The sequence below is a fragment of the Dipodomys merriami genome, unplaced genomic scaffold (genome assembly GCF_024711535.1).
Source record: "Dipodomys merriami isolate MVZ:Mamm:240054 unplaced genomic scaffold, mDipMer1.0.p SCAF_13, whole genome shotgun sequence".
NCBI classification, from domain to species: domain Eukaryota; kingdom Metazoa; phylum Chordata; class Mammalia; order Rodentia; family Heteromyidae; genus Dipodomys; species Dipodomys merriami.
In genome coordinates, this window is record NW_027202604.1 from 41,094,981 (window position 1) to 41,118,771 (window position 23,791).

Below are 23,791 nucleotides of genomic sequence, written 5' to 3' on the forward strand. Positions count from 1 at the left end.
AAGGAAGGAACTAAACACTATCTGGCAACCAACTACTGTGTCACATTTAGGCTTTGCCCTCTGTTCATGGAACCCTTGGAGCCCCCAAGTGGCAGCAGTAGCTTGTGGTGAGAAGCTGTGCGGGCTCACTTGAGTCTGTCAGTGGTGTGAATCACATGGCACCAGGATGGTGTCCAGAGGGTGGGGATTTCCAGCCCATCCCCCAGCTCCAGGGAGGGGCCAAGCTGACTGGAGACTGGGTTCAGTAAAAACCCTTGAACCAGATTCAGAGAACTTGAGCTGGCATCCCACTTGCCTCCCTGGGGAGAGGCTTCTATACCAGGCCTTTCTAGACCTTGACCCATCAACCTCTCTGTTGGGCTGTTCAGTTGTAGCTTTGTAATAGATTAATGTACTAAGTACAACGCTTTCTGCTGGGAGTGTCCCAGTGAACTACTGAACCTAAGCAGGGGTTGTGGAAATATCCAGTTGGTAACATAGCCGAGGAACCCTACTTGTGGTTGGCACAGGGGAAGGGACTGCCTGGTGTGACTGAAGTCAGCTCTAGGAGTTACTGTCAACTGACCTGATTTCTAGGACTAGTTAGTGTAAGAGAATCAGGACACTGGTTGGTATGAGAAAAAGACATTTCTTTAGAGTCCAAGGACACCTAGTTTGGTGTGAGAACCTTTTAACCATAAGATTAAAAAAATGACAACACACAAACGATTTGGCTTCCAAAGGTTTGTTATACATGCTGGCATGCTAGCACCCTGAAACAAATCTTCCTAAGGTAGAAGATCTGTGGGATACAGTTACTGTTCAGCAAAACACAGATAGAAGCTATTATCATGACACATTTGCTTCCCAAATGGTTATAATTGTGGTTCTGTGCTCTTTTAGTGCGAGAGAAGTCAACCTATTTTCTTAGATGGGCCTTCTCAGAAAACAACAAGGGAGGGCTGGGAACGTGGCTTAGTGCTAGCGCTTGCCTAGCATGCATGCAGTCCTTGGTTCCATTCCTCAAGTACCACATACACAGAAAAGGCCAGAAGTGGCGCTGTAGCTCAAGTTGGTAGAGGGCTAGCCTTGGGCAAAAAGGCTCAGAGATAGTGCCCAGGCCCTGAGTTCAAGCCCCAAGACTGGCAAAAGAAAACAACAACAATAACCAGGGATCAAAGAATTGTGCACCCGTCAATTGTACCTGGCTCTAGTGGTGCTGGCTGTGAGTGCCTTCTACTTGTCAGGTGGACGTCCCAGGCCCTGCAGTCAGGGGGGCTGACGGCTGGCGCAGACAGCCACACGTGTGCGGTGAGCCAGGATCAAGCCCCTCCCTGCAGGTGAGGAAGAAAACTCTTTTGTGTTCAATGTCCCCAAGCGTATGGCTCCCGCTTTCCACCCAGGTGCCTTCCGGAGAGAGAACTCCAGGCCCCCGCTCCACAGAACATGCCAGGGCGTCACCCGCGGCCGGGGCCGGCCCTCAGCACAGGTCCGGGGTCGCGCCCCACGCGAGTGTGCAGCAGGAGGCCAGCGGCCACCCCACGTGGGCCGGGGCGCCGCCTCAGGGCGGCCCGCGGCTCTGCCCGCTGACCGCCCGCGCGCCCGCGCGCCCGCCTCCGCCGCGGGACGCGCGTTGCCGCCCGCGTGCCCGACTCTCCTGAGGGTCGCGCGCCCGGCTCCAGAGCACCACGCCCCCGCCGCGCTCCCGGCGTGCCCTGGGGCGCCTGGAAGATGGACTACGACTCCCATAAAGCACCGCGGGACCAAGCCGTCTGATTGGCCGGGCCTCCGGCGTCGACCAATAAGAGGAGCTCTTGTTGGTCGGTGCCTTGGCGGCCGAGTTCGGAAGTGTCGGGCTCAGCGCCCGCGCGGCGTCTGCCTGGTTGCTCTGGAGCCGGTGGCGTCGCTGCCCGCCCTCCGGTCCGCCAGCCTCTGCCATGGGGAGCGCCGAGAGCAGCGAGAGCCGCAGAGTGTCCTTCGAGATGGACGAGGAGGAGCGGGTCCGGGTGCTCCAGGGCATCCGGGTGAGCGGCGCCGCGGGGCCGGGCCGGGCGTGGAGGGCGCCCAAGGGCGCTGCGGCGCGGCGCGGCGCGGCGCGGCCCGGCCCTGAGGGAAGTGCGGCCGGCCGGAGCGTCTGCCGCCCGCCGTCCTCGTGGAGTCCCGGCCGGGCCTGGGGTCCGGAGGCTCGGCGGGTCTCCCGGCCGGGAAGAGGCCACGCCGGTCCTCGGTGTCCAGCCTTCTCGACACGGCCTTCCGGGAGGAGGAGTGGAGGCCGCGGAGGCCGCGAGTCGGGAGGCCGCCAGCGTCCGAGGGAAGCGCAGCTCGGGTCGGCTTAGCGTTTACGTTTTGCGAGTTCGTTCCGCGCCCGCGCCTCTCCCCAGTGTGCGCGTCGCGTTCTGTGTACCGGGCGCCGCCTGCCGAGGCCGCCTGCGCGCGGGAGCGCCCTGCCCTCCGCCGCACGCAGGAATTGCGCCTGAGGTCCTGGGCCGCGCGTCCCTGCCGAAGCCCTCCACGTGGACCCGCAGCCGCGCTCTTGAGAAAGCCTCCTCTCCAGGCTATGCAAGGCTGCCCAGGTGCCCGCTGACCTCTCTGACCACATCCCAGGCCAGTCCCCTTGCCTCCCCCCATCTCCACCTGTCTGTCCGCTCCTCCCAGGAGTTCTTTCTTGCCTTCTCTAGAAGATGCCAAGCAATCTCTATTTACCGTGCACCGCTCCATTCCTCTTCCCGGTTTCCACCTTGTCACTGCCCACACCTTACATGTTTCCCCCCATCCAAGCACCAAACAGACTTGACCGTACTTAGCTTCCAAGACCAGGTGTGTTCAGGTCAGAATGGGCCTTAGACAGATTCTGTGTCCCTGACCACGAAAGTCCAAAATAGCGTCCACCTGGCTGACAGTTTTATTTCCATTGCACCCGTCTCATTTTAAAACTTGCGCTGATAAGTTGTTTTTCCATTAGTGTAAGTTCTTGAGACAGGCTCTTGTGTGACAGGTGAGACTATCCCCAAAATGCAAGAGAATAATAAAAGCAGCTCATAATTTTGAGTGTGGTGGCAGCTGTGCGTTGCCCTTTACAGACAGTATTTCATTTAATTTTCTACAGACCTCTGAGAGAAGTATTCTACCATCCCATTTTTTGAGTAAGGAGATCTGAGGTACTGAGCCAGAAGTCACATCCGAGATCACATAGGTGACAAGTGGGGAGAACCAGGATTGAAGAAGTCACATCTGAGATCACATAGGTGATCACTGGGGAGAACCAGGATTGAAGTAGGTCTTTCCAGACCTTGCTGTTGAACTCCCAACAGTTTATAGTTCCTCCTACACTGCGTGTGGAACGCTGTGAGTGCTGTGTCAATAGTTGTTGAATGATTAAATGCATAAACCCAGTAAACAGACCAATTTAAAAGAAATGCCCAGAGGATTGTAGAATTAAGTAGGGAAGTAGTTCAGGAAAAAGCTCAGTTAGGGGCTGGGAAGGTGGCTCAGTGGTAGAGCGCTTGCCTTGCATGCATGGGCCCTGGGTTTGGTTCCTCAGCACCACGTAAGCAAAAAGAAAAAAAGCTGGAAGTGGCGCTGTGGCACAAGTGGTAGAGCACTAGCCTTGAGCTGAAGAGCTGAGGGACAGCGCCCAGGCCCAGAGTTCAGGCCCCACGATCGGACCTCCCCTCCAAAAAAAAGAAAGAAAGAAAGAAAGAAAAGGCTCAGTTAATGTGGACTTGGGTAAACAGCTTTTTTTTTTTGGTCTTAGTTGCCACCTTAAAAAATTAGTTAATGTGGGGACTGGTGGCTCACATCTATAATCCTGGCTACTTAGGAAGTTGATATCTTGATTAAAAGCTAGCCCAGGCAGAAAAGTCTGTGAGATTCTTGGGGGGGGGGGTGTCCGGTTGTGGGGCCTGAACTCAGCCTGGGTGCGGTCCCTCTGCTCTTCAGCTCAATGCTAGCGCTCTATCACTTGAGCCACAGCACCACTTCCAGCTTTTTTTTTTTTTTTTTGCTTATGTGGGGCTGAGGTATCAAACCCAGGGCCTCATCCATGCAAGGCAAGTGCTCTACCACTGAGCCACCTTCCCAGCCCCAAGTCTGTGAGATTCTTATCATCAGTTACCCACCAAAAAGCCAGAAGTGGAAGTGTGGCTCTTACTAGGTTCTTACTTTGTTCTTACTAGGTGGTCTAGAGTCCTGTTAACTTAGCTGTGACTAGTAAATGGGAAGGAAAGAAGGAACCTCAGTGATTGTGTCCTCTTCTAGTTGGGCAGGCTGATCAGAGAGAATAAGTGTCCTGTCCAGAGGCATGTGGGGAGAGATGCTTAGCTCCATATCAGGAAAGGATAAGTCATGCTTGTGTACTTCATTTGAAAGAGAAAGATAGAAGAAAAGATGGGATAGTAATGAGTGCTTTTTGTTACTCCGGGTTCACTTTATCTCTAGGCAGGTGAGTAAAGATCAGGAAAAAAAAGATCGATCAACAAAGCAGTTACCCAAGAGAACAGATGAGAAGTTAATACATTAACCTAGTAAGAGATTCTTAAAGAATATCTGCCCTGGCTCCTTCAGAGAAAATAAAGTATTCCTAGAGACCACTTGTATTTATTCCCCAGGTCTTAGAAAGTGCTCTGGTTCCTTTAAAATGAAAGGTTAGGGAGGGCCTTGCTCATTTGCATGCTTATTTGCATATATTTACATATAAAGTCTTAAGCCCTAATTTTTTGGAAGAAAAAAGAAATTTAATTAATGCAAAGTGCTACAATTATATTCAACTCTACTTTTTAGAACAAGCATGTGTGAAATACATAAAGATAATTTTAACCAGTTAATTTTCCCTCATCCTCGAATAAGAATAGACAAACTTATGGCAATAGTATCTTCTGTATGTCTACTTTTTTTCTCCATCCCATGTAAAAAAGTCACCTAATAATTCAACCAAAGTTGGGTGCTTGTTGACATCCAGACTTGTCACAGTTCTCCAACTTCTTCCCTATGCTAGTTACTCAGCTTCCTATTCCACTGCCTTGGTAAACCTATTTCCTTATCCTTGTCCCCAAGCTCATTATCTAGACTAGATAAGCCTTACTATTATTTTGTGCTCCTTTGAGAATAGCTCTGGGCCACTGGGGAGTGGAAAGTCCAGAGGATATAGTTAGATACGCAAGAGACTCCCACAACATCCCACAACCAGAGAGAGGCTACCATCTCAGGAAATATTTGTGCCAGTATATTACTTACCAGACATGCCTCGCCTTACAGAGACGAAGAACAAAGGCCAAGTGTCTGCCATCTGGAGGACTCAGGTGTGTAGGGGAAAAGATAGAAAGGAAAGACAAAGAGGCAGCAGAATGAAAGCTGCAAGTTCCGAGAAAATAGCACAAAGGCAAATGCCTGTTTGGGGAGATGACTCTGGTGATATGATCTGAACCAGTCTTGTGGATGGTGCATAGTGACTTGGCTGGGCACTGTGCCTGGTGCATTATTTCAGATATTGCACATGCTAACATTGAGAGACACCATAATCCCCCTCTTAGAGGTAAAATGTCATCCCCATCTCATAAGTGAGGAGGTAGGTTCAGTGAGCTGAGTGTGTTAGTAAAAGATCTGGAAAGCCAGGTTCAAAGTTAGATGCTTGACAGGCATAGGGATGAGGATGTTTGAGAAGGTTGTGGGCTACCGGGAGCTGGGCCCCGGATGCCAGGAAACGCTGTGAATGTTTTCCTGGAGGCCACATTGAAGTTCTCATATCAGGAGAAGAGTATTTAAAGATATAAAAAACAAAAAAAATACTATTAATACGATTTTTAGTGTTCTTTGACATGGAAACACAGTCTCAATTTCATGTCCATCCAAAGACATTTCATAATTGTGCATAATGCAGTCCGTTTTTATTTAGAACAAATTTAAGGGCCATGTATCGAAAATTTTCATTATTTCTTTCATTACTTCTTTCCATTGGCTTTTGCCACCAATACAATGGGATGGAACAGATTGGATCCCTCTTCTGAAAGGCCACCCTGGCCTCCTCCCTAGTCAAGTTTTCTCTTTTATTAATCCTGCCTCCATATATTTTAATTCTCTCTAGCCTCTAGATGTTAAATCTTTGTTTTTTTGTTTTTGTTTTTGTTGGTCATGAGGCTTGAACTCTGGGCCTGGGCACCTGCTCTGAGCTCTTCAACTTAAGGCTAGCTTGCGCTACCACTTGAGTCACAGTCTTCACTTCTAGTTTCTGGTGGTTTATTGGAGATAAGAGTCTCACTGTCTTGCCTGCCCAGGCTGGCTTTGAACCATGATCCTCAGATCTCAGCCTCCTGAGTAGCTAGGATTACAGCCATTGGCACCTGGATGGATGTTAAATCTTTTACTGATGCCTTTCTTTTGTTCTTTCATTCTTTCTTTCTTTCGTTCTTTCGTCGGTCACTGGGCTTGAACTTTGGGCTTGGGCACAGCTCTTTAGCTCAAGGTGAGCACTCTATCACTTGAGCCACAGCACCACTTCTGGTTTTCTAGTGGTTTATTGGAGATAAGAGTCTCATGGACTTTCCTGCCCAGGCTGGCTTTGAACTGTGATCCTCAGATCTCAGCCTCCTGAGTAGCTAGGATCACAGGTGTGAGCCACCGGTGCCTGGCTGATGCCTTTTTCTGACTTGCTAACTTGCCTGCTTTTGCTTGTAGTCATGTGCCTGGGGTTTTATTTCTGGTTTGTGGAGATACAGAAATGTGTTTATAATTTGCCATGTTTGCTAAGTTTTTTTTTTTTTTTGTCGTGGGGCCTGAACTCTGGGTTTGGGAGCTGGCCCTCAGCTCTTCAGCTCAAGGCTAGTGCTCTGCCACTTGAGCCACAGTGCTACTTCCTGCTTTTTCTGTTTATGTGGTGCTGAGAAATCGAACCCAGGGCCTCATGCATGAAAGGCAAGCACTCTACCACTGGGCCACCTTCCCAGCCCTTGCTAAGCTTTTTATTGGGTGTTTCTGACTTCTTTTTTAAAAACAAAAACAAAAAACTTTACTGAGATGTATTATATATCACAAATACTTCTCATTTCAAATATTGTGTGTGCATGTGTTGGGGGGGGGGTGTCCTGGGGCTTGAACTAGAAGCTGGGTGCTGCCCCTGAGCATTTTTGCCCAAGGCTAGTGCTCTACCACTTGAGCCAAAGCTCTACTTCTAACATTTTAGTGCTTAATTGGAGATAAGAGTCTCAGGGACTTTTCCTGCTTGGGCTGGATTCAAACCATGATCCTCAGACCTCAGCCTCCTGAGTACTTAAGATTACAGGCATGAACTACCTTCTTTGACTTAGTGAAAATATTTTTTGTGGTCCTAGGGCTTGAACCCAGGGCCTTGTCCATTCTAAGCCACTTATCAGCTCTGCTTAATATTTTCAAAATTGGTGGTTTTATAGGTGTTTGTAGTCTGTTCCTTTTCATTGCTGAGTAGTACCCTACTGTATGGGTTATATAGAACATTTTGTGTGTTCAGTCCTCAATGGGGATTTGAATTGTTTTCAGTTCTCAGCTATTTTGAATACTACTAGGATTGTTTGTTGCAAGTTTTTTTTTTTATTTTTTAATATGTCTTTATTTCTCAAGGATAGGCTTGCTGGGCCACTTTGTTTATGAATTGGGTTTAACTTTTTAAGAAACTGCCAAGTTGGATATAGTGGTACATATCTGTAATTTTAGCACTCAGAGGGCCCAACCAGGAGAATCATCATTTAAGGCCAACCAGGGCTATATGAGACCCTGTCTAAAAAGAAAAGACAAAACAAAACAACCTTGCCAAGTTGTTTTTTAAAGTGGTTGTATTCTTTTCCATTTTCACCAGCAAATATGAGAGTTTGGGTTCACATAACCTTTCCAACACTTCCTATTGTCTTGTCTTTTTGATTATAGCAATTCTAGTAGCTGTGAAATGGTATGTCATTGTGGTTTGAATTTGCATTTGCCTAATAACTAATGCTGTTGAGCATCTTTTCATGTGCTCATTTTCTATCCATATTTGTTTTTTTTTGTGAAATGTACTCATATCTTTACCATTTTAATTGGATTATTTGTCTTTTTTTAAAATCATTATTCCTTTGTGCTGGATATAAACTCTTTGTTCTGTTCTGATTTGCTGGTCTGCTCTGATTTGCTGCTATTTTTTCCAGTATGTGGCTTGTGTTTTCATTTTCATAATAGAGTCATCGAACTGCAAATGTTTAGTGATTTTGATGAAGTTTATGCTTTTCAAATTTGATTGTGCTTTTGATATTGTAAAATATTTGCCTAACCTGAGGTCATGGAACTTTCCTCCTGTTTTTTTTTTCCCTAAAAGTTTTATAGTTTTTGCTATTATATTTACGTTTATTGGTATGTTTTGAGGTGACTTTAGTATATGTTGTAAGGTCTGGCTGTAAGTCAGAGCTGGACAAAAATCCTCTTTCAGTGGGCCCGATAGTAAATCCATCAAAACACCAGAAGGTTTGTGTCATGAGTACTCAGTTTTGACATTTTTGGTGAAAGTAGCCACAGACAATATGTTAATGAGTGGGTATGGCTGTGTTTCAGTAAAAAATGATTTACCAAATCAAGTGATGAGTTGAACTTGGCTCAAGTACTAGAGTGTGCTGAAAATTTTATTTGTTTTGCATGACATATCTTATTTTTCATAATCCATTTGTTGAAAAGCCTATTTTTCCCCATTGAATTACTTTGGAGTCTTCATGAAAAATCCATTCAGTATAAACCTAAGGTTTATTTCTGGACTTTGAATTCAGTTCCATTGATCTCTATGTCTGTCCTTCTGCCAACACCATGTTTTTATGATTATTACTGCTTTGTACTCTCAAAACTGGGAAGTATGACTTCCTTCAACTTTATTCATTTTCAATATTGTTTTAGCTGTTTTGAGTCCTTTGTGTTTCTGCATACATCTTAGGATCAATTTATCAACTTCTACAAAACTCCTGTTGGGACTTTTTTTGGGGTGGTGGTAGACAGGCTAGTCCTGGGGCTTAACCTCTGGGCTTATGTGCTGTTCCTGAGCTTCTTTTTGCTCAAGGCATGAGCTTTGCCACTTGAGTCACAGTGCCACTTCTGGCTTTTTTGAGTAGTTTATTGGAGATAAGAGTGTCATGGATTTTCCTGCCTGGGCTGGCTTTGAACTGCAATCCTCAAATCTCAGCTTCCTGATGACTAGCTAGGATTACAGGTGTGAGCTATTGGTGTCCGGCTCTTGCTGGAATTTTGTAATGAATCTATAGATTGCTTTGGGGAAGAATTGCCATTTTAACAATATGGAGTCTTCAGTCTGTGAAAATATATTTTTTCCATGATGTATCTCAGCAACATTTTATATTTCTAGTGAAACAAGTTTACACTTTATAAAAATATTCCCAAGTGTTCTTTTTTACATTGTTATGAACAATTTTTTTTTTTTTTTGGTTGTGGGGCTTAAACTCTGGGTCTGAGAGCTGTCCTTGAGCTCTTCAGCTCAAAGCGAGCACTCTTATCACTTGAGCCACAGCATCACTTCTAGTTTTCTGGTGGTTAATTGGAGATAAGAGTCTCATGGACTTTCCTTCCCAGGCTGACTTTGAACTGTGATCCTCAGATCTCAGCTTCCTGAGTAGCTAGGATTACAGATGTGAGCCACTGACTCGTGGCATTGTTTTTTAAATTAATTTTTTATTTTATTTTATTTTTTATGTGGAACTAAGGAATCAAACCCAGGGCCTCATGCATGCTAGGCAAGCACTCTACCACTAAGCTATGTTCCCTGCCCACAAAATTGTTTTTTAAAATTAATTTTTAATTTTTGAATTTTAGATTGCTAGTATGTAGAAATAGAGCTTATTTTTGCATATTGATCTCGTGTTTTGCAACGTTACTACAGATTCTTGTTCTTTTCATTATTAATTCCTTAGGATATTAGGTAGGATCATACTATCTGCCAGTAAAGGCAGTTTTACTTCCATTCCACTCTGGATTCTCTCTCTCTCTCTCTTTTTTTTTTTAACTTGTCTTATTGCGTTGGCTACATTCCACAGCACACTGTTTAATAGAAGCTGTGAAAATTATTTTCTTGCCTGAACTTAGGAGAGATCATTGCATCTTTTCATGAATAATATGTGAATTGTAGGCTTATGTATATATCCTGTTCACATTAATGATTTTATTAGTCTCTGTCACCGTGTTCTTTTCAGACTTTGATCCTATTTTTCTTTAGTAAGTTCTAAGAGAGCAAAGATTTTTTTTAAAAATTAGAATGGCTAGTTAGTTATGTGACTTTTGAGTTCATGTTGACTTAGTGAATTAACAGTTCTCAAGTTGGCTATCTGACAGCTGTGAAGGAGGAATTACTAGGACTTGTTTCATATGTATGTAGCAGTTTCTTTTCTACTGTACTCTTACCCAACAGCATTTCTGAGCTTGAATCTTTGAATGTCTCAGCATTAATAGCAATGATCTGTATGGTAGTTTATATTACTACTTTTTTCTGTTCTTTATCTCTGTTTTGTTTTTGCTAGATGTTAACCTACATATCTGGGATCCTCTCCAATCGATAATCTTCTTTTTGTTTGCATCCTTCATCTTAAGTTGACTTGGTTAAAGTAAGTGTGTAAACAAAAAATGTTGACGCTTTAGAGAGATAGATGTGATATGTCCTCGTGTGTATTTAGCATATATACCTTGAAGGATTAGATCACAAGTCTTCTCCAATCTTCAGCCTTACCGTGCTGCTTGGTTTACCATTTGAGTGAGTGTAATTTGACAGAGTCACAACAGGAAATGCCAGCTTGGGAAGCCAAGAAACAGCCAGCCAACACCTCTCTTGCTTTCCAATGAATGGAGTCTGAGTTTGAATTTCAAGTCCAACAAACTGCCTGAGCACACACTGTGTGCCAGTCCCTGGGCTTGGTGCTTTCACACACACTCCCCCAACATGTCACACCTTGGGCTGCGTGTTGAGATATTAGGAAACAGGGAAACAGAATAAATACTTCAGGGTTCTCTATCTTTTCTCCTCAGTTGCTGAGACAGGATAGTATGAAGGCTCAGACTTGCCCTTGGTGCCCTCCATTCTCATGACCAGGGAGTTCCTAAATTCAGTGGTGTTTTCTAGTGGAGGACTATATACAATCATGTGCCCCTGGGGGTATTTTGAGTAACTCTCAAGGGTTTATTTGAATATCAGTGTAACCTGTAACAAAATTTAAACAGTGTAAGAGTTGCAGTGATTTCTAACTTGCCATCTGACTTTACGATGTCCCCCTCCTACAAGATGAAATTCCATTGCAGTGATCCTTAACTGTATAATTATAATTACCTTTTACACATCTTCATAAAAGTTAAATCTATAAAACAGCATAAATGTGGGCTGGGTGCTGGTGGGTTACACCTGTAATCCTAACTACTCAGGAGGCAGAGATTTTAGGATTGTGGTTCAAAGCTACCCAGGGCAGGAAAGGCTATGAGATTCATCTCCAATTAACCACTTAAAACTGGAGATGGAGCTCAAAGTGGTTAACCACTAGCTTTGGGCAAAAAAGCACAGCACCCAGGCCCTCAATTCAAGCTCCATGACTGACACACATACAAAAAAAACAAGAGGTAAAACAAAATCCAAACCAGCATAAATGTAAAGGTAGTGAATTTTTACTTTGACTAAGCTCATCTCTGTTTCCTTTGGCAAGTGAAGGTGCTGCTGTGGGACACAAGTGTTGCTTTTCCATTTCTTGGAGGAATGTCTCTGTAGAGCTGGTGTCCAGGACCAAAACAGCACCCCACCCCCCTGCCTCATGTCTATAGAATCTTCAAAAGTTTTCCTTGTTCGTCCTCTTGTCGCTTCTGTGCAGTTTGTCCCCTTACCCCCCATTCTCTCATCTTCATTCATGAGCTGATGGCATCTAGATTCTAAGTAGCTAAGCCTGAGCTGTCTGAATTCCCCTGGTCATCTCTTCCATGCCCCATGTCGTCTTGTGGGTGTATCTGTCCCCTCTGCACCACTCCTCTGCCTCTTCTGAAAAGGCCTCTTCTTCATGTGGGGAGTGGCTCTACCATCTAGTCCCTGTCTGGGAAAATGGGCAGTCCACATTTTTCTGCTTTTAGTGACAGTCTTGAGCTTTACCTTCCAACAGTTTCTTCCAACAGTTTCCCTCTTTGTCTTTACTACTCTTTATCTCAGTTCAGGCCCACACTGTCTTTCTATCACCATCTGACAAATTGTTCTTTATTCTAATAGGCTTGCTTTTCACCAATCTGTAAGTCCTGATGCTACAAGGGTAAGCTTTTTTTAGGCAAAGGTCATAAAATTCAGACACTTAAAAGGGAGGTTTGTAGGGGGAAAGAATGTCTCTTTCCCACTCTGCTCATTTATCCTGCTCTCACAGCCCCATTTAGCTCCTTGTTAGAGGCTAATCAGAATTCACCCTTATGTGTTTGGCTCAGGACTTCCCCTTGCATACAGTTAAAAGACCTGTTGCAGAATCTGCCTTACGAGATACTGGCTCTCCATGTGCTGGTGTCCCTTTCTGTCTCCAGAAACAGGGGCAGAAATGTCCCAGCAGGAGACCCTTGGTCTTGACCTTTTCTAAGCTGCTTCATGTTTCTGTGTCTGTAACTCCATTCTCCTTTGTCTGTGCAGTTACCTCTCCTTCGTTAACTGACTAAATCCCCCTTCTCTGAGGACCACATTCTGTTTTTTTTGCCTCTTTAGGAACTTTCTGTAGATCTGCTACCTACATTAAGTACTATGAGTCAGGCCAAATGATCTCTTCCTCAGCTACTCCTTCTGGCTCTGAGCAGGAACCATATCCTACTTGTGTTTTCTGCCTCCGACACCTGGCTCAGAGCCTGCTATAAATTAGTCGGTTGCTAGATGGTATTTTAAACCAGTGGCTGGTCCTCCCTCCCACATTATGAATCCAGAAACCATGGTATTAATAGATTTGAATTAATTGCCACTATTTAAACATTGAGAGGCTTTATATAAATGTGATTTTTTTTTTTTTTTTTTTTTTGAAAAAAACAAAGCATTCAAAGTCTGGTCTCTTCCCATATGGTAGCACTTTCCTGGAGCTTCAAGGTGCTGCCCTCTTTTGGTGGCCCTGTGGGTTCACCTCTCAGCACCACAGTGCCCTTGCGCTACTTTTTCTGTCTTTACCAGGTTTCCATTTCTGTCACCTTCGTGGCTTCTGTGGATACTTGTGCTTGTATGCCTGAAGTGCAAGGTCTCCAGGACTCTTCTTATTTTGACATTCTGGGATTTAAATCTTGTGAGCAGCCGGTGCGTCTAATTTCAGCTCATCGAAAACTAAAGGACTAGGAACAAAATCTCCAAGGCAACAATCCTAGGCAAGGAGAGGAAGAATCTTTTTAGAATCACGGAGTTGGGCAGGAACTTACAGGGATTGAGGTGTCTGGGCATCAGGATCCTGACTGATTGAGACTCCAAACAAACTTGATCTTGTAGAAGTTGGCAAACTGGCCCTTGCTTGGTGTGCGCGGACCGTCCTCTCCTCCTTTCCCACAGGAGCCGCAGGCCTGGCATGGGGGTGAGCAGGGAACAGCATTCATCTCTTTCTAGTAGCCTAGTGCTTGGTACAGTACATACTGCTGAGTGGTACTGAGTGGAAGGAGTGTGGCTGTGAAGACCTGGCTGAGCTGCTGATGTGCCTTGCAGCATCAGGCAGTCTTCTGTGCACCATCCTTCTCCATTCATGGTGTGATGATGGCGATACTGTCCCAGCCCATGAATGAGCTGATACCCCACCTGTGACCTTAGAGAACTTCTTTGTTGTGCCTGGTCAGTAACATTGTGTGAGCTGGTTTTGACCTCAGTAGGCTTAACTAGGTTGACTTTCTGGACCATAAAACACTATCAGGCCAGGGGATGTGACATCTAAGTCAGTTCAGCTTTCAGGTAACTTGAGTTTCTCCACATTCCTGTCTTCACATGTGCAGGTGTCACTGTTAAGTACCAGGATTTAGATTTGAGTCTGTGACTGTTGAGCTTCCCAACTGTTTTCTTCATCTATGAAAGGGTGATGCATAGACAGTGCATTTAGCCTGGAGCCTGGCATGCAGAGTGTGCTCAAGGAATACCAGTCAAAGTTGTTTCTATCATTAGCGTTAAATAGGCACCCTTCCCTTCGCTCTGGGGCTTGACTTCCTCTGTGCCAGCTGTGAGCTTCATTGCCTCCTTCTGGAGAGTGGGGAAATTACATCCTTTCTTCTTTCTCAGTGCCCTAACACCAGGGATTCCCTCATTTTTTTCCCCAGATGCAACCTCTTGCAGCTTCCTGAGCAATCTATTTGCCTGTGGAACATAGATACTTGGATGCACTTAGAAGACATCACTTGCGCATACACACACACACACGCACGCACGCGCGCGCACACATACACACACACACACACACACACACACACACACACACACACACACACACAGCAGTTCTTGGCTCACTAATGACACCTCCTTCTTTCCAGCAAGCCAGGCTCAGAGCCTTGCTGTCATCTTTTCTCTCATCTATTACTTTAAGATTTTTTTCTTTTTGCAAAATGCATCTTATTTTTAAATGCCAACTGTTCACAATTTCTCATGATTCTTTTCAGACTCTTTTCAAGCCTGCATATACAAGCATACTCTTTCCTATTTTGTTGCACAAATGAGATCATATTGCACTTACTATTCTGTGAATTGGCTTTTTTACTTGTTTCATGCATTCAGACAGATGCCAGCTCTTAAACAATTGTTTTAGTGTCTTTGTGTCCCTTCCCTCCCCTTCAGTCCTACAGTTGGTACATTTTTCATCTCTCTTATTCCTGATTTGCACTCTTGTGTTACTTTTCCTCAGGCTTTGCCATCTCAGCCCCTTTTTCTCTTTTGCCTGACTGTCCTTTGCAAAGAGAAGATCTTGGTGGGGCATCTTCTCTGATGCTTCAGTGCCTCCCAACTCACTGCAGCATAAATTCTAGACTCCTTGTCATTCAAGGCCTCTAGTAGAATTCATCAACCCTTTATAGCTTTCTTTCTTCATTTGCCTGTGTACCTGCCAGACTGAATCTTATGACTTGTCCATGTACTCTCCCTGCTGTGCCTTCTTTCAATCATGCTGTTCTATATTCTGGAATGCCACCCTCTGCCCCACTCTATCTTACAAAATGCATCCCATCTCTTCCCTCCTCTCCCCTCCCTTCCCCTCCTCTCCCTTCCTCTCCCCTCCCCTCCCCTGGCACATAGATTGAGCTCAGGGAAGGGAAGTAAATAGTCCTTTGAGGCTTCACTCAAGTATCTTCTGGCTAGAATTTCGGGTTCCATGTGGAGATTGCTGGGGCACTATAGCTGTGCCGCTCTTAACTGACTCTTCTGTGGCATACGTTCTGTGTCTGTTTTATATGCCCCATTAGACAATAAGTTCTGGGTATGATAGTTGTCATATCTTAACATACCTGTTGTAGTTTGGGCAAGTATTGCCCCAAAAGCCATGTCCTGAAGGCACTGTTAGGAGGTGATGTAACCTTTAAGAAGTGGTACTTAGTGGAAGGAATTGAGGTCATTGCAAGCATGCCTTTGAAAGGGATATTGGGACCCTGTCCCCCTTTTTTCTCTTTTTTCTGGGGGGGGGTTCTGGTCATGGGGCCTGAACTCTGGGCCTGGGCGCTGTCCCTCAGCTCTTCAGCTCAAGGCTAGCGCTCTACCACTTGAGCCACAGCGCCACTTCTGGCTTTTTTCTTTTTGCTTATGTGGTGCTGAGGAATCAAACCCAGGGCCTCATGCGTGCAAGGCAAGCGCTCTACCACGGAGCCGCCTTCCCAGCCCCCCTTTTTTCCTCTTTGCTTTCCAGTTTCCATGGAAGTGAATAAGCCTCTATCATGTGCTCCTGCTGTGGTTTGCTATGCCACCTCAGGACCAAGTGGTCACGGACTAGAAACTCTGACACTGTGAGCCAAGATAAACCGGTCCTTCTTTAAAGCTGAATATTCAGGTAATTTGTTATAGCAATGGAAACCAGGCAAACATGATGCTCTGCCGAATGAATACAGTGCTATATTTAGCCCTTTAATAAATATTTAATTTTTCTGTGCCAGTACTGAGGCTTGAACTCAGGGCCTGGGTGCTGTCCCTGAGTCTTTTTGCTTTACCATTTGAGCAACAGCTCCACACTCTGGCTTTTTTTTTTTTAATATTGTGGTGGCTAATTGGAGATAAGAGTCTCACAGTCTTTCCTGTCTTTACTGGCTTCAAACTGCAATCCTCAAATCTCAGCCTCCTGAGTAGCTAGTATATAGGTGTGAGCCACCAGCACCTGACAGTGAATATTATTTAACATATATTTGTACATTTTCAATGGACCAGAGACTTTGTAGAAATGAAGATGTAGTCAGAGCAACAGGGAATCCTTGGCTGCCATGGATGGCAGGAGTGATAGCAAATAGTGAAGTGCATATCGTGTCAGATAGCAGTAAGTGCTGTGAAGAGAGGCCAAGCAGAGTAATGAGGAGAGAGAGCAGCGGTTGAGGGACGGTCAGCATTCCAGTCAGGAGCCAAGGCAATGTGTCGTGTTCAGCTTATGACTGAGTCTAGTAGGGACTCCAGTGATGTTCCTTATCTGTCTTGCTACTCTCCTTCTACTGCCACAGCTTCTGTGGGGGTTGTTCTAGCCCCTGAGTGTGGCTTAGCAAATGTATCTCGCCTTGCTGTTGGTGTTGGGGAGGTACTCTGTGATCCTCAAACAGACTAGCACAGCAGTGAAGTTGTGGGCAGCAGCGTTGGGGCTGAGGAGCATTCTTTCTTTCTGGTTTCATTTGGAAAGCAGGTGTGATGGTGTGAGGATTCAAGGGGAGGGCTTTACTGAGTGAGCACTGAGTGGTTCACCTATAGTGTAGTACTGCCAGTACTACTACTTCAGTGTAGTAGTAGTATGTTACAGTTTATCGTTATTGTAACTCAGATCTCAGTTATATTGCATCAGATAAATACTGTTCATTCCTATCATTGTTCTTACGTTAAGTTTTTGATAATACCCACCTGTGTTTGTTAAAGCAGTACCCTTCTTTCCCAGCCTTTTAGTCATGAGGTGGTCATATGACTTACTCATGCACCTAGCCTCTAGCCCTTTCTTTGGGAGCTTGGCTTTGGATGAGGGTGGTGTATGGGTATGGTCATAGGGATTTCCAGAAGCCTTGGTTGGGGTGGAAGTGGTCAGGCCTCTGTACATATATGACCTAGTTTGGGATACAGCTCCTCCTTGGCTTGTCCTTGCCTCTGACTTTTGCTGTCTGGGGCTGCCCTTTTCTTCATGTCTTTCATATATGATCAGGATTCTTCAGGATAGGGCTGTGGACTAGAGCGAAAAGGAAAAAGAGACTTTTCTTGGCCTTTACTTTGTTGCTGGAGACTTGTGCCAACCAAGCATTCTATGGGGTAGCAGAGAAGAGTTGTTTCCCGGCTACCTTCTGTTACTCGTGGGTTGGGGGCAGATCCAGGTTTGAGCCATAGGATGTCAGACTTGGAGGGGAGTTTAGAAAGAATTTGCCCAGTTTAATTTTGTACATAATATGGAGAGTAAGGGAAGAGATTTGCTCAAGTCACAAATCTACCTGGAGAACTAGAACCATGCTTAGTTCATAGTATGTGGTAAACCCCAATGATTCTTTTTTTAAATATAGCTTTACTGTTGTTATTAAGGTGTAGTACAGAGAGGTTACCATTTGATAAGTCACATCATGAGTACAATTTTTTTTGGACATCACCCCGTTCTTCATTCACTTCTCTTCCTTTGCTTAATCCTAACAATTCTTGTTGTCAGTCTTTTCATGTTGTCTATTTGTACCCAATAGTGCTTGGCAGTTTCATTTTAATAGCTCACATGGGTTATTTTCTTTGCACAACTGGGTTTTGTAGATTGCTTCATGTAACTCTCATAATCTCTACAGTCTCTACCATTATTTCCATCTTACAGATGAAGAAACTGATTTAGAGATGAAAAGTTCTCTGTCCAGGGTCATGCAGGAAGTAAATAGGAAGCAAATACTTGGGATTCAAATGCAAGTTGGTCTGATGGGAATGTACTAAATTCCTGAGCTATGTTGAGCCACCCTATCTTCAAGGAATCTGTTTCTTAGCTGATGAAAGGAAAGCTCAGGAAAGCTAAAGAAGTAGGCCAAGGTCATGTAGTGAAGAGTGGGAAGAGCTCCTTTCCCCTGTGTTGCTCTGGATTGGCCTGCTTCTGACCTCAGAGCAGGATGCTCTCTGGCCAGCTCTGGTGGCACAATGGCCAGTGTGCCTGTGGCACCTAGTACCCAGCCCTGCTGGCTCTGGAGGCCTCCGTTCTGGTTCTGTTGGTACAGGGAGCGTTGCCCAGATGGTGTTTATTCTCGCACGACTAATGTGTGTATATGTATATTTGTTGATTAAAAATATTACTTGCTGTATTTTGTAGCAACATTAAGAAATATTACGAATCTCTCACTGCCAATAAGCATCTTGCCAATGTTTTCCTTAACCCCTCACTTACCAAGTAGTGTGGTTCAGTTGGTCCTACCTTGGCTAGGACTAGCAAGTCAGAGCCTGTGACTCACCTGTGTGAAGTCCCTGGCACTTCCTCTGGCTCAGATTTGAACCTGTGACCTGCCTTTGCTTGTCCCTCTGGCCTGATCATCTGGTCCCCTTCTTTTTCCCTATTCAGTGCCACAGTGGCCTTCTGTTGCACCCTGGGACACGCCAGGCTCAAGACTTCTCAGAGATTTTGCATTTTTTTCCTCCCTGTTTATTGCTGAGGGTCCTCATTCAAGGGTGGAAGTCTTAATGTGGATATCTTTCTCAAGGTGGTCTTCCTGCTCTCCTTGCCCTTCCTGCTCCCATCAGCCCTCCCTTTGGCATGTGCTCACACTCATACACACTCCAGTCAGTGTGTGCCCAGAAAGGGAGGGGAGGGAAGGGAGACCCCACATCATCAGACCGTGTGCCTGGCTGAACAGCAGACCAGCCCTCTGAAGCCTGGATGTTGGACAAGTCCCAATCCCTGGGTACCTTGCTTGGCCTTCCTTCTCTTCTCTTTTGCCTGTGCTCTGGAAAGAGATACTAACTCCCAGCTACTATGGGGCAAAGACCAGGAGGAGGATGGTTCCATTATCTGAAGTTAGTGAGACCCTTACAGCTCAGTTAATAAGCCACATGAAGTGGTGAACTCTGTGATCCCAGTACATGTTGTGCCTTCAGGAGATGGGGTTAAGATCTGAAGTTGGCTGGGGACAAAACGCTTCATATACTGGGTGCTGGTGGCTCATGCCTGTAATCCTAGCTTAATCAGGAGGCTGAGATCTGAGGACCAGGTTTGAAGCCAGCTTGGGCAGAAGAGTCTGTGAGACTCTAATCTCCAATTAAAGCACCGAAAAAAAAAAAAAAAGCTAGAAGTGGAGCTGTGGCACAACTGGTAGAGCACCAGCCTTGAGCAAAAAAGCTCACGGATGGTGCCCAGGCCCTGAGTTCAATCCCCAGGCCCAACAGAAAAAACAGAAAACCCAAAACACATGTTCCCTGACCTCCTTTTGCTCAAGAACAGCAGTTTCCCACTTGATCCACAGCTCCATTTCTGACTTTTTGGTGGTTAATTGTATATAAGTCTCACAAGCTTTCTTGCCTGGGGTGACTTTATACAGTGATCTTCAGATCTCAGTTACCTGAGTAGATAGGATTATAGGCTTGAGCCACTAGTGCCTAGCCTCATTAGTGGGTTTTGTTGTTGTTGTTATTGTTATTGCCAGTCCTGGGGCTTGAACTCTGAGCCTGGGCCTATCCCTGTACTCCTTTTACTCAAGGCTTATATTTTACCACTTGGGCCACAGCGCCACTTGGAAATAAGAGTCTCACAGACTTTCCTTCTGGGGCTGACTTCAAATTGTGACCCTCAGATCTCAGCCTCTTGAATAGCTTGGATTACAGGCATGAGCCCTGGGCTTCTGGCTTTATAAGTTGTTTTTATCTTTTATCTGGATATATAAGGAGATGTTGTGATACAAGCTGATTAGACGAAATAAAGTATGAGAGACTGTTTGTTAACTGCATCTTATCTACCATTAACTCCACGGAAGCTAGGACAGTGTCTTTCACTGTGATCAGCACTGTTTTCTGTTAAGCATAAACGAACAGATGGAGTCTGGTCATGGTGCCTCATGCATTTGCTCTTGGCCAGACTGCTTTCTTGGTCCTCATGGATTGTGCTGTAAGCGGCTCCTCTGCATGTATCAATGCCTATTGTTCCTGTCCACCTGGCTGCTCTCCATCCTGTGTGTCGGGACATTGCTTGCTATGACTGCCTCACTCATGGGATCTCAGATGCCATCAATACCTCACCCACACTGAGGAGGGCCACTGAAGGCTCAGTCCTCAGTGCAGTTCACTAGCTCACACTCAGGACACACACTTAATTCTTAGTCCCTCAAAGGACTGGTGCATTCTCACAGGGTCCACTTTCTTCCTTCTTCCTTTTTCTTTCCCTCCCTTCCGTCTTCCCTCCCTTTCTTCTTTCCTCCCTCCCTCTTTCTCTCTATCTCTTTGTCTTTCTCCTCCTTTCTTTCTCCTCCCTGTCTTCCTCCCTGCCTTCTTTCTTTTTTTTTTTTTTTTGGGTCCGGTCGTGGGGCCTGAACTCGGCCTGAACTCGGCCTGGGCACTGTCCCTCAGCTCTTCAGCTCAAGGCTAGCGCTCTACCACTTGAGCCACAGTGCCACTTCCGGCTTTTTTTTTCTTTTTTTGCTTATGTGGTGCTGAGGAATCGAACCCAGGGCCTCTGGCATTCAAGGCAAGTGCTCTACGACGGAGCCACCTTCCCAGCCCCCCTTCTTTCATTTTTTTTCTTTTTCAATACTATGAGTTTGAACTCAGGGCATTGTTATTACAAGGCAGGCACTCTACCACTTGAACCATATTCCCACAGCCCTGTGAACTTTAGTAAAAGCAAAGCACATGGTATTGTGTTTTTGTCTGGAGCAGTGTGGACTGTGAGCCTCCTATTTATACTTCCCACGCAGCTGTGGTAACAGGCATCCACCACCTACCCAAGTTTTGGGTCAGATGGCTAGGTTTTGCCCAGACATGCCTTGAACCAAATCCTCTCAAGCTCTGCCTCCCATGTTGCGGAGACCATAAGCCAACCCTGTGCCCTGCTGGTGCTAGTGAATTTCTAACAATTTATTCAAACCACAAGAAATGACTATGACCTGTAGTATTTGCCACTTTCCATGGTGAAAATTCTCCTTACCAGGGCCAATTTTAAACTGCCATTTTAAAGTTAACCAGCTTTCAAAATTTCCTGAAAGTTTAGAAGTCAGTCCTGTTCAGCCAGTCGTAGCACAAGGGTAGGGTGCCCAAATCTTCCACTGAGCTGGCTCCTTCTTGAGCACCAGTTCAGGTCCCTACTTACCTGGAAAAACATTCTCTTCCAAGAGGTTTTATTTGCCTTCCTGTATGGCTGGTTCCACAAAATGAAGGAGTTGGGCCATGATTTAGAGCTTATTTTTCACTTTCCCACGTGCCATTACAGTGTTTAGTTGCTATAGCTCAAAAATGGGGCAAACCAATGAACTCTTGAAGGCTCTTTTCCTTTTATAATCTGTGCTTTTTTATGTATTCAGACTAATGTGCAATCTTCTCAAAATAGTTTCTCTGTTCTTAATTTCGCTTTTCTGTCATTCTCACCCAAGTCGTTCCACTAACTTAGGATCAAAACTCTTCCTTATTAACTCTGCCCTCTCATTCATCTTTGTAGTCAAGGCCACCACCATGCAAAACCTTTTGTTGTAAGCTGCTGCCGCTGCCTTTGTCACCTCACTACCAAGGGCACGTTCCCCACTCCTTTGTACTCCTTATGTGCTGTTGATTCAACTTCTAAAAGTATTCTTTATATTATTTCCTTGTTCAGAAGCTTTAGACATCTCCCTACACTAAGCTGCTTTCCATGAATACTATGTGAAGCTTCATTCTGTGTTAGGTTCACCTTTACAACCATGCCTTCCAAGTTGAACTTAGGGCTACAGGTGTGCTGGTCTCTCTTGCTAGGTCTACTTCCCACATGACAGCATCCTTTGTGCCCAGTCCTGCTCTGTGTTACATTCTAGCCTTCACTACTCCTGACCCCTGCCAGGTATCAGGAACCCATACAGGCTTATTTCCCTTGGCAGGTACCACTGCTAGAATATCCTCTTTTGGTATTTCTGAGTGACAGCCTGTCTGAGCTGTTGATTTTTTTTCTTTGGTGTTTGGTGTTTATTTCTTATTCATCCCCTCTTTAACTTTGAATATAACTAACACACCATACAGGGCTTTGTTCATGCTAACCAAGCTCTCTACTATTGAGATATATCCAGGTTTGTGTAACTATAACCACCATCACTTTCCTAACATTTTCACCCCCCCCCCCCGCCCCCTTAAAAAAAAACCTCCACAACCCTGCCCCATCACTAACAACACTTAAGTCTTTCCATTACTGTAAGCTTGAGGCAACAATGAATAATGGTTCTGATTTCTCTATATTCTTGCTAATATGTATTATTTATTTATTTATTTTTATCAGTTGTGGGGCTTAAACTCTGGGATTGGGTGCTGTCCCTGTGCTCTTCAGCTCAAGGAAAGCACTCTACTGCGTGAGCCACAGTGCCACTTCCTTATTTAATGTTTTGGTTATACCTCATTTAGCAAATTATCTCAGTGAGTGAGTGAGTGAGTGTGTGTGTGTGTGTGTGTGTGTGTGTGTGTGTGTGTGTGTGTGTTGGTTGGTCGGTTATATCTTTTGATAAGCAAAACTTTAATTTTGATGAAATCCAGTGTATTTATTTTTTTCATTGGTTGCTTTCACTTGGGTGTCCTGTCTAAGAATTTATTGCCAAACCAATGACATTAAGATCTATCTACCTTAGGTTTTCTTAATTTTGTTCGCCAGTCTGCTTTGAGTTTGTTTTTGTGTGTTAAATAATGGAAGGGCCCAACTACTCTTTGGCATGGGGATATCAGCTGTCCTTACACTATTTATCCTTTCCCCGTTGAATTAGTTTACCACCTGCATTCTAGGCTTATTTAGCTCATAGTTTTGGAGGCTGAAGTCAAGCAGCATGGTGCCAGCTTGGCTGCATCACCTCATGGCAGGTAGCACCACGGTGTTGGCAGGAAATGAGAGAGAGGAAAAGAGAGAGGGTAGTCACCCCACCAGAGGGTAAGGCAAAGAGCAAAGAGGGTCAGTGATGACCTCCCACTAGGCCCTGTCTCTTACAGGTCCTATCAGCACTCAGTGTCACCACACTGAAGAACCAGCTTCCCGCACAGGAACGCTCCAGGAGACAAACTCAAACCATAGCCAATGTATAGCAGTACTCCTGTTGAAAATCAGTTGACAGGGCTGGGAATGTGGCTTATAGTAGAGTGCTTTCCTAGCATTCTCCTTGGGTTTGATTTCTCAATACCACATAAACAGAAATGGCCAGAAGTGGCACTGTGGCTCAAGTGGTAGAGCGCTAGCCTTGAGCAAAAGAAGCTCAGCAACAGTGCCCAGGTTCTGAGTTCAAGCCCTAGGACTGGCAAACAAACAAACAAAAAAGAAAATCCATTGACCATGGATATTTTCTCTTCTATTAATACAGGTATATGTTTTTAGTCTTCTGTTCTGTATCATGAATTAGCTATTTGGTTTGTAGCCTAAAAACTAGAATGATCCAATTATTATTATTATTATCTTTAGTTACTAAAAGAAATGTTTATGATTAAAAAACCCTGCAAGGCACAAGCACATATGCATTCAGAGGAAATAAAATAAAAAGAACTGGCTCAAAATGCCCC

At 45.0% G+C, this 23,791-nt stretch overlaps 1 protein-coding gene across 3 annotated transcripts in view; it reads left to right on the top strand.

The window, feature by feature from the left end:
- The first annotated feature begins 1,813 nt into the window (after positions 1 to 1,813).
- LOC138824864 (MICOS complex subunit Mic25-like) overlaps positions 1,814 to 23,791 on the top strand; it is a 223,714-nt gene continuing 201,736 nt past the window's right edge. For all 3 annotated transcript variants that reach the window (XM_070019264.1, XM_070019265.1, XM_070019266.1), the window contains exon 1: positions 1,814 to 2,003. In XM_070019264.1, coding sequence (XP_069875365.1) covers positions 1,917 to 2,003 — 87 coding nt within the window. In that variant the 5' untranslated portion in view covers positions 1,814 to 1,916. The remainder of the gene's footprint in view (positions 2,004 to 23,791) is intronic.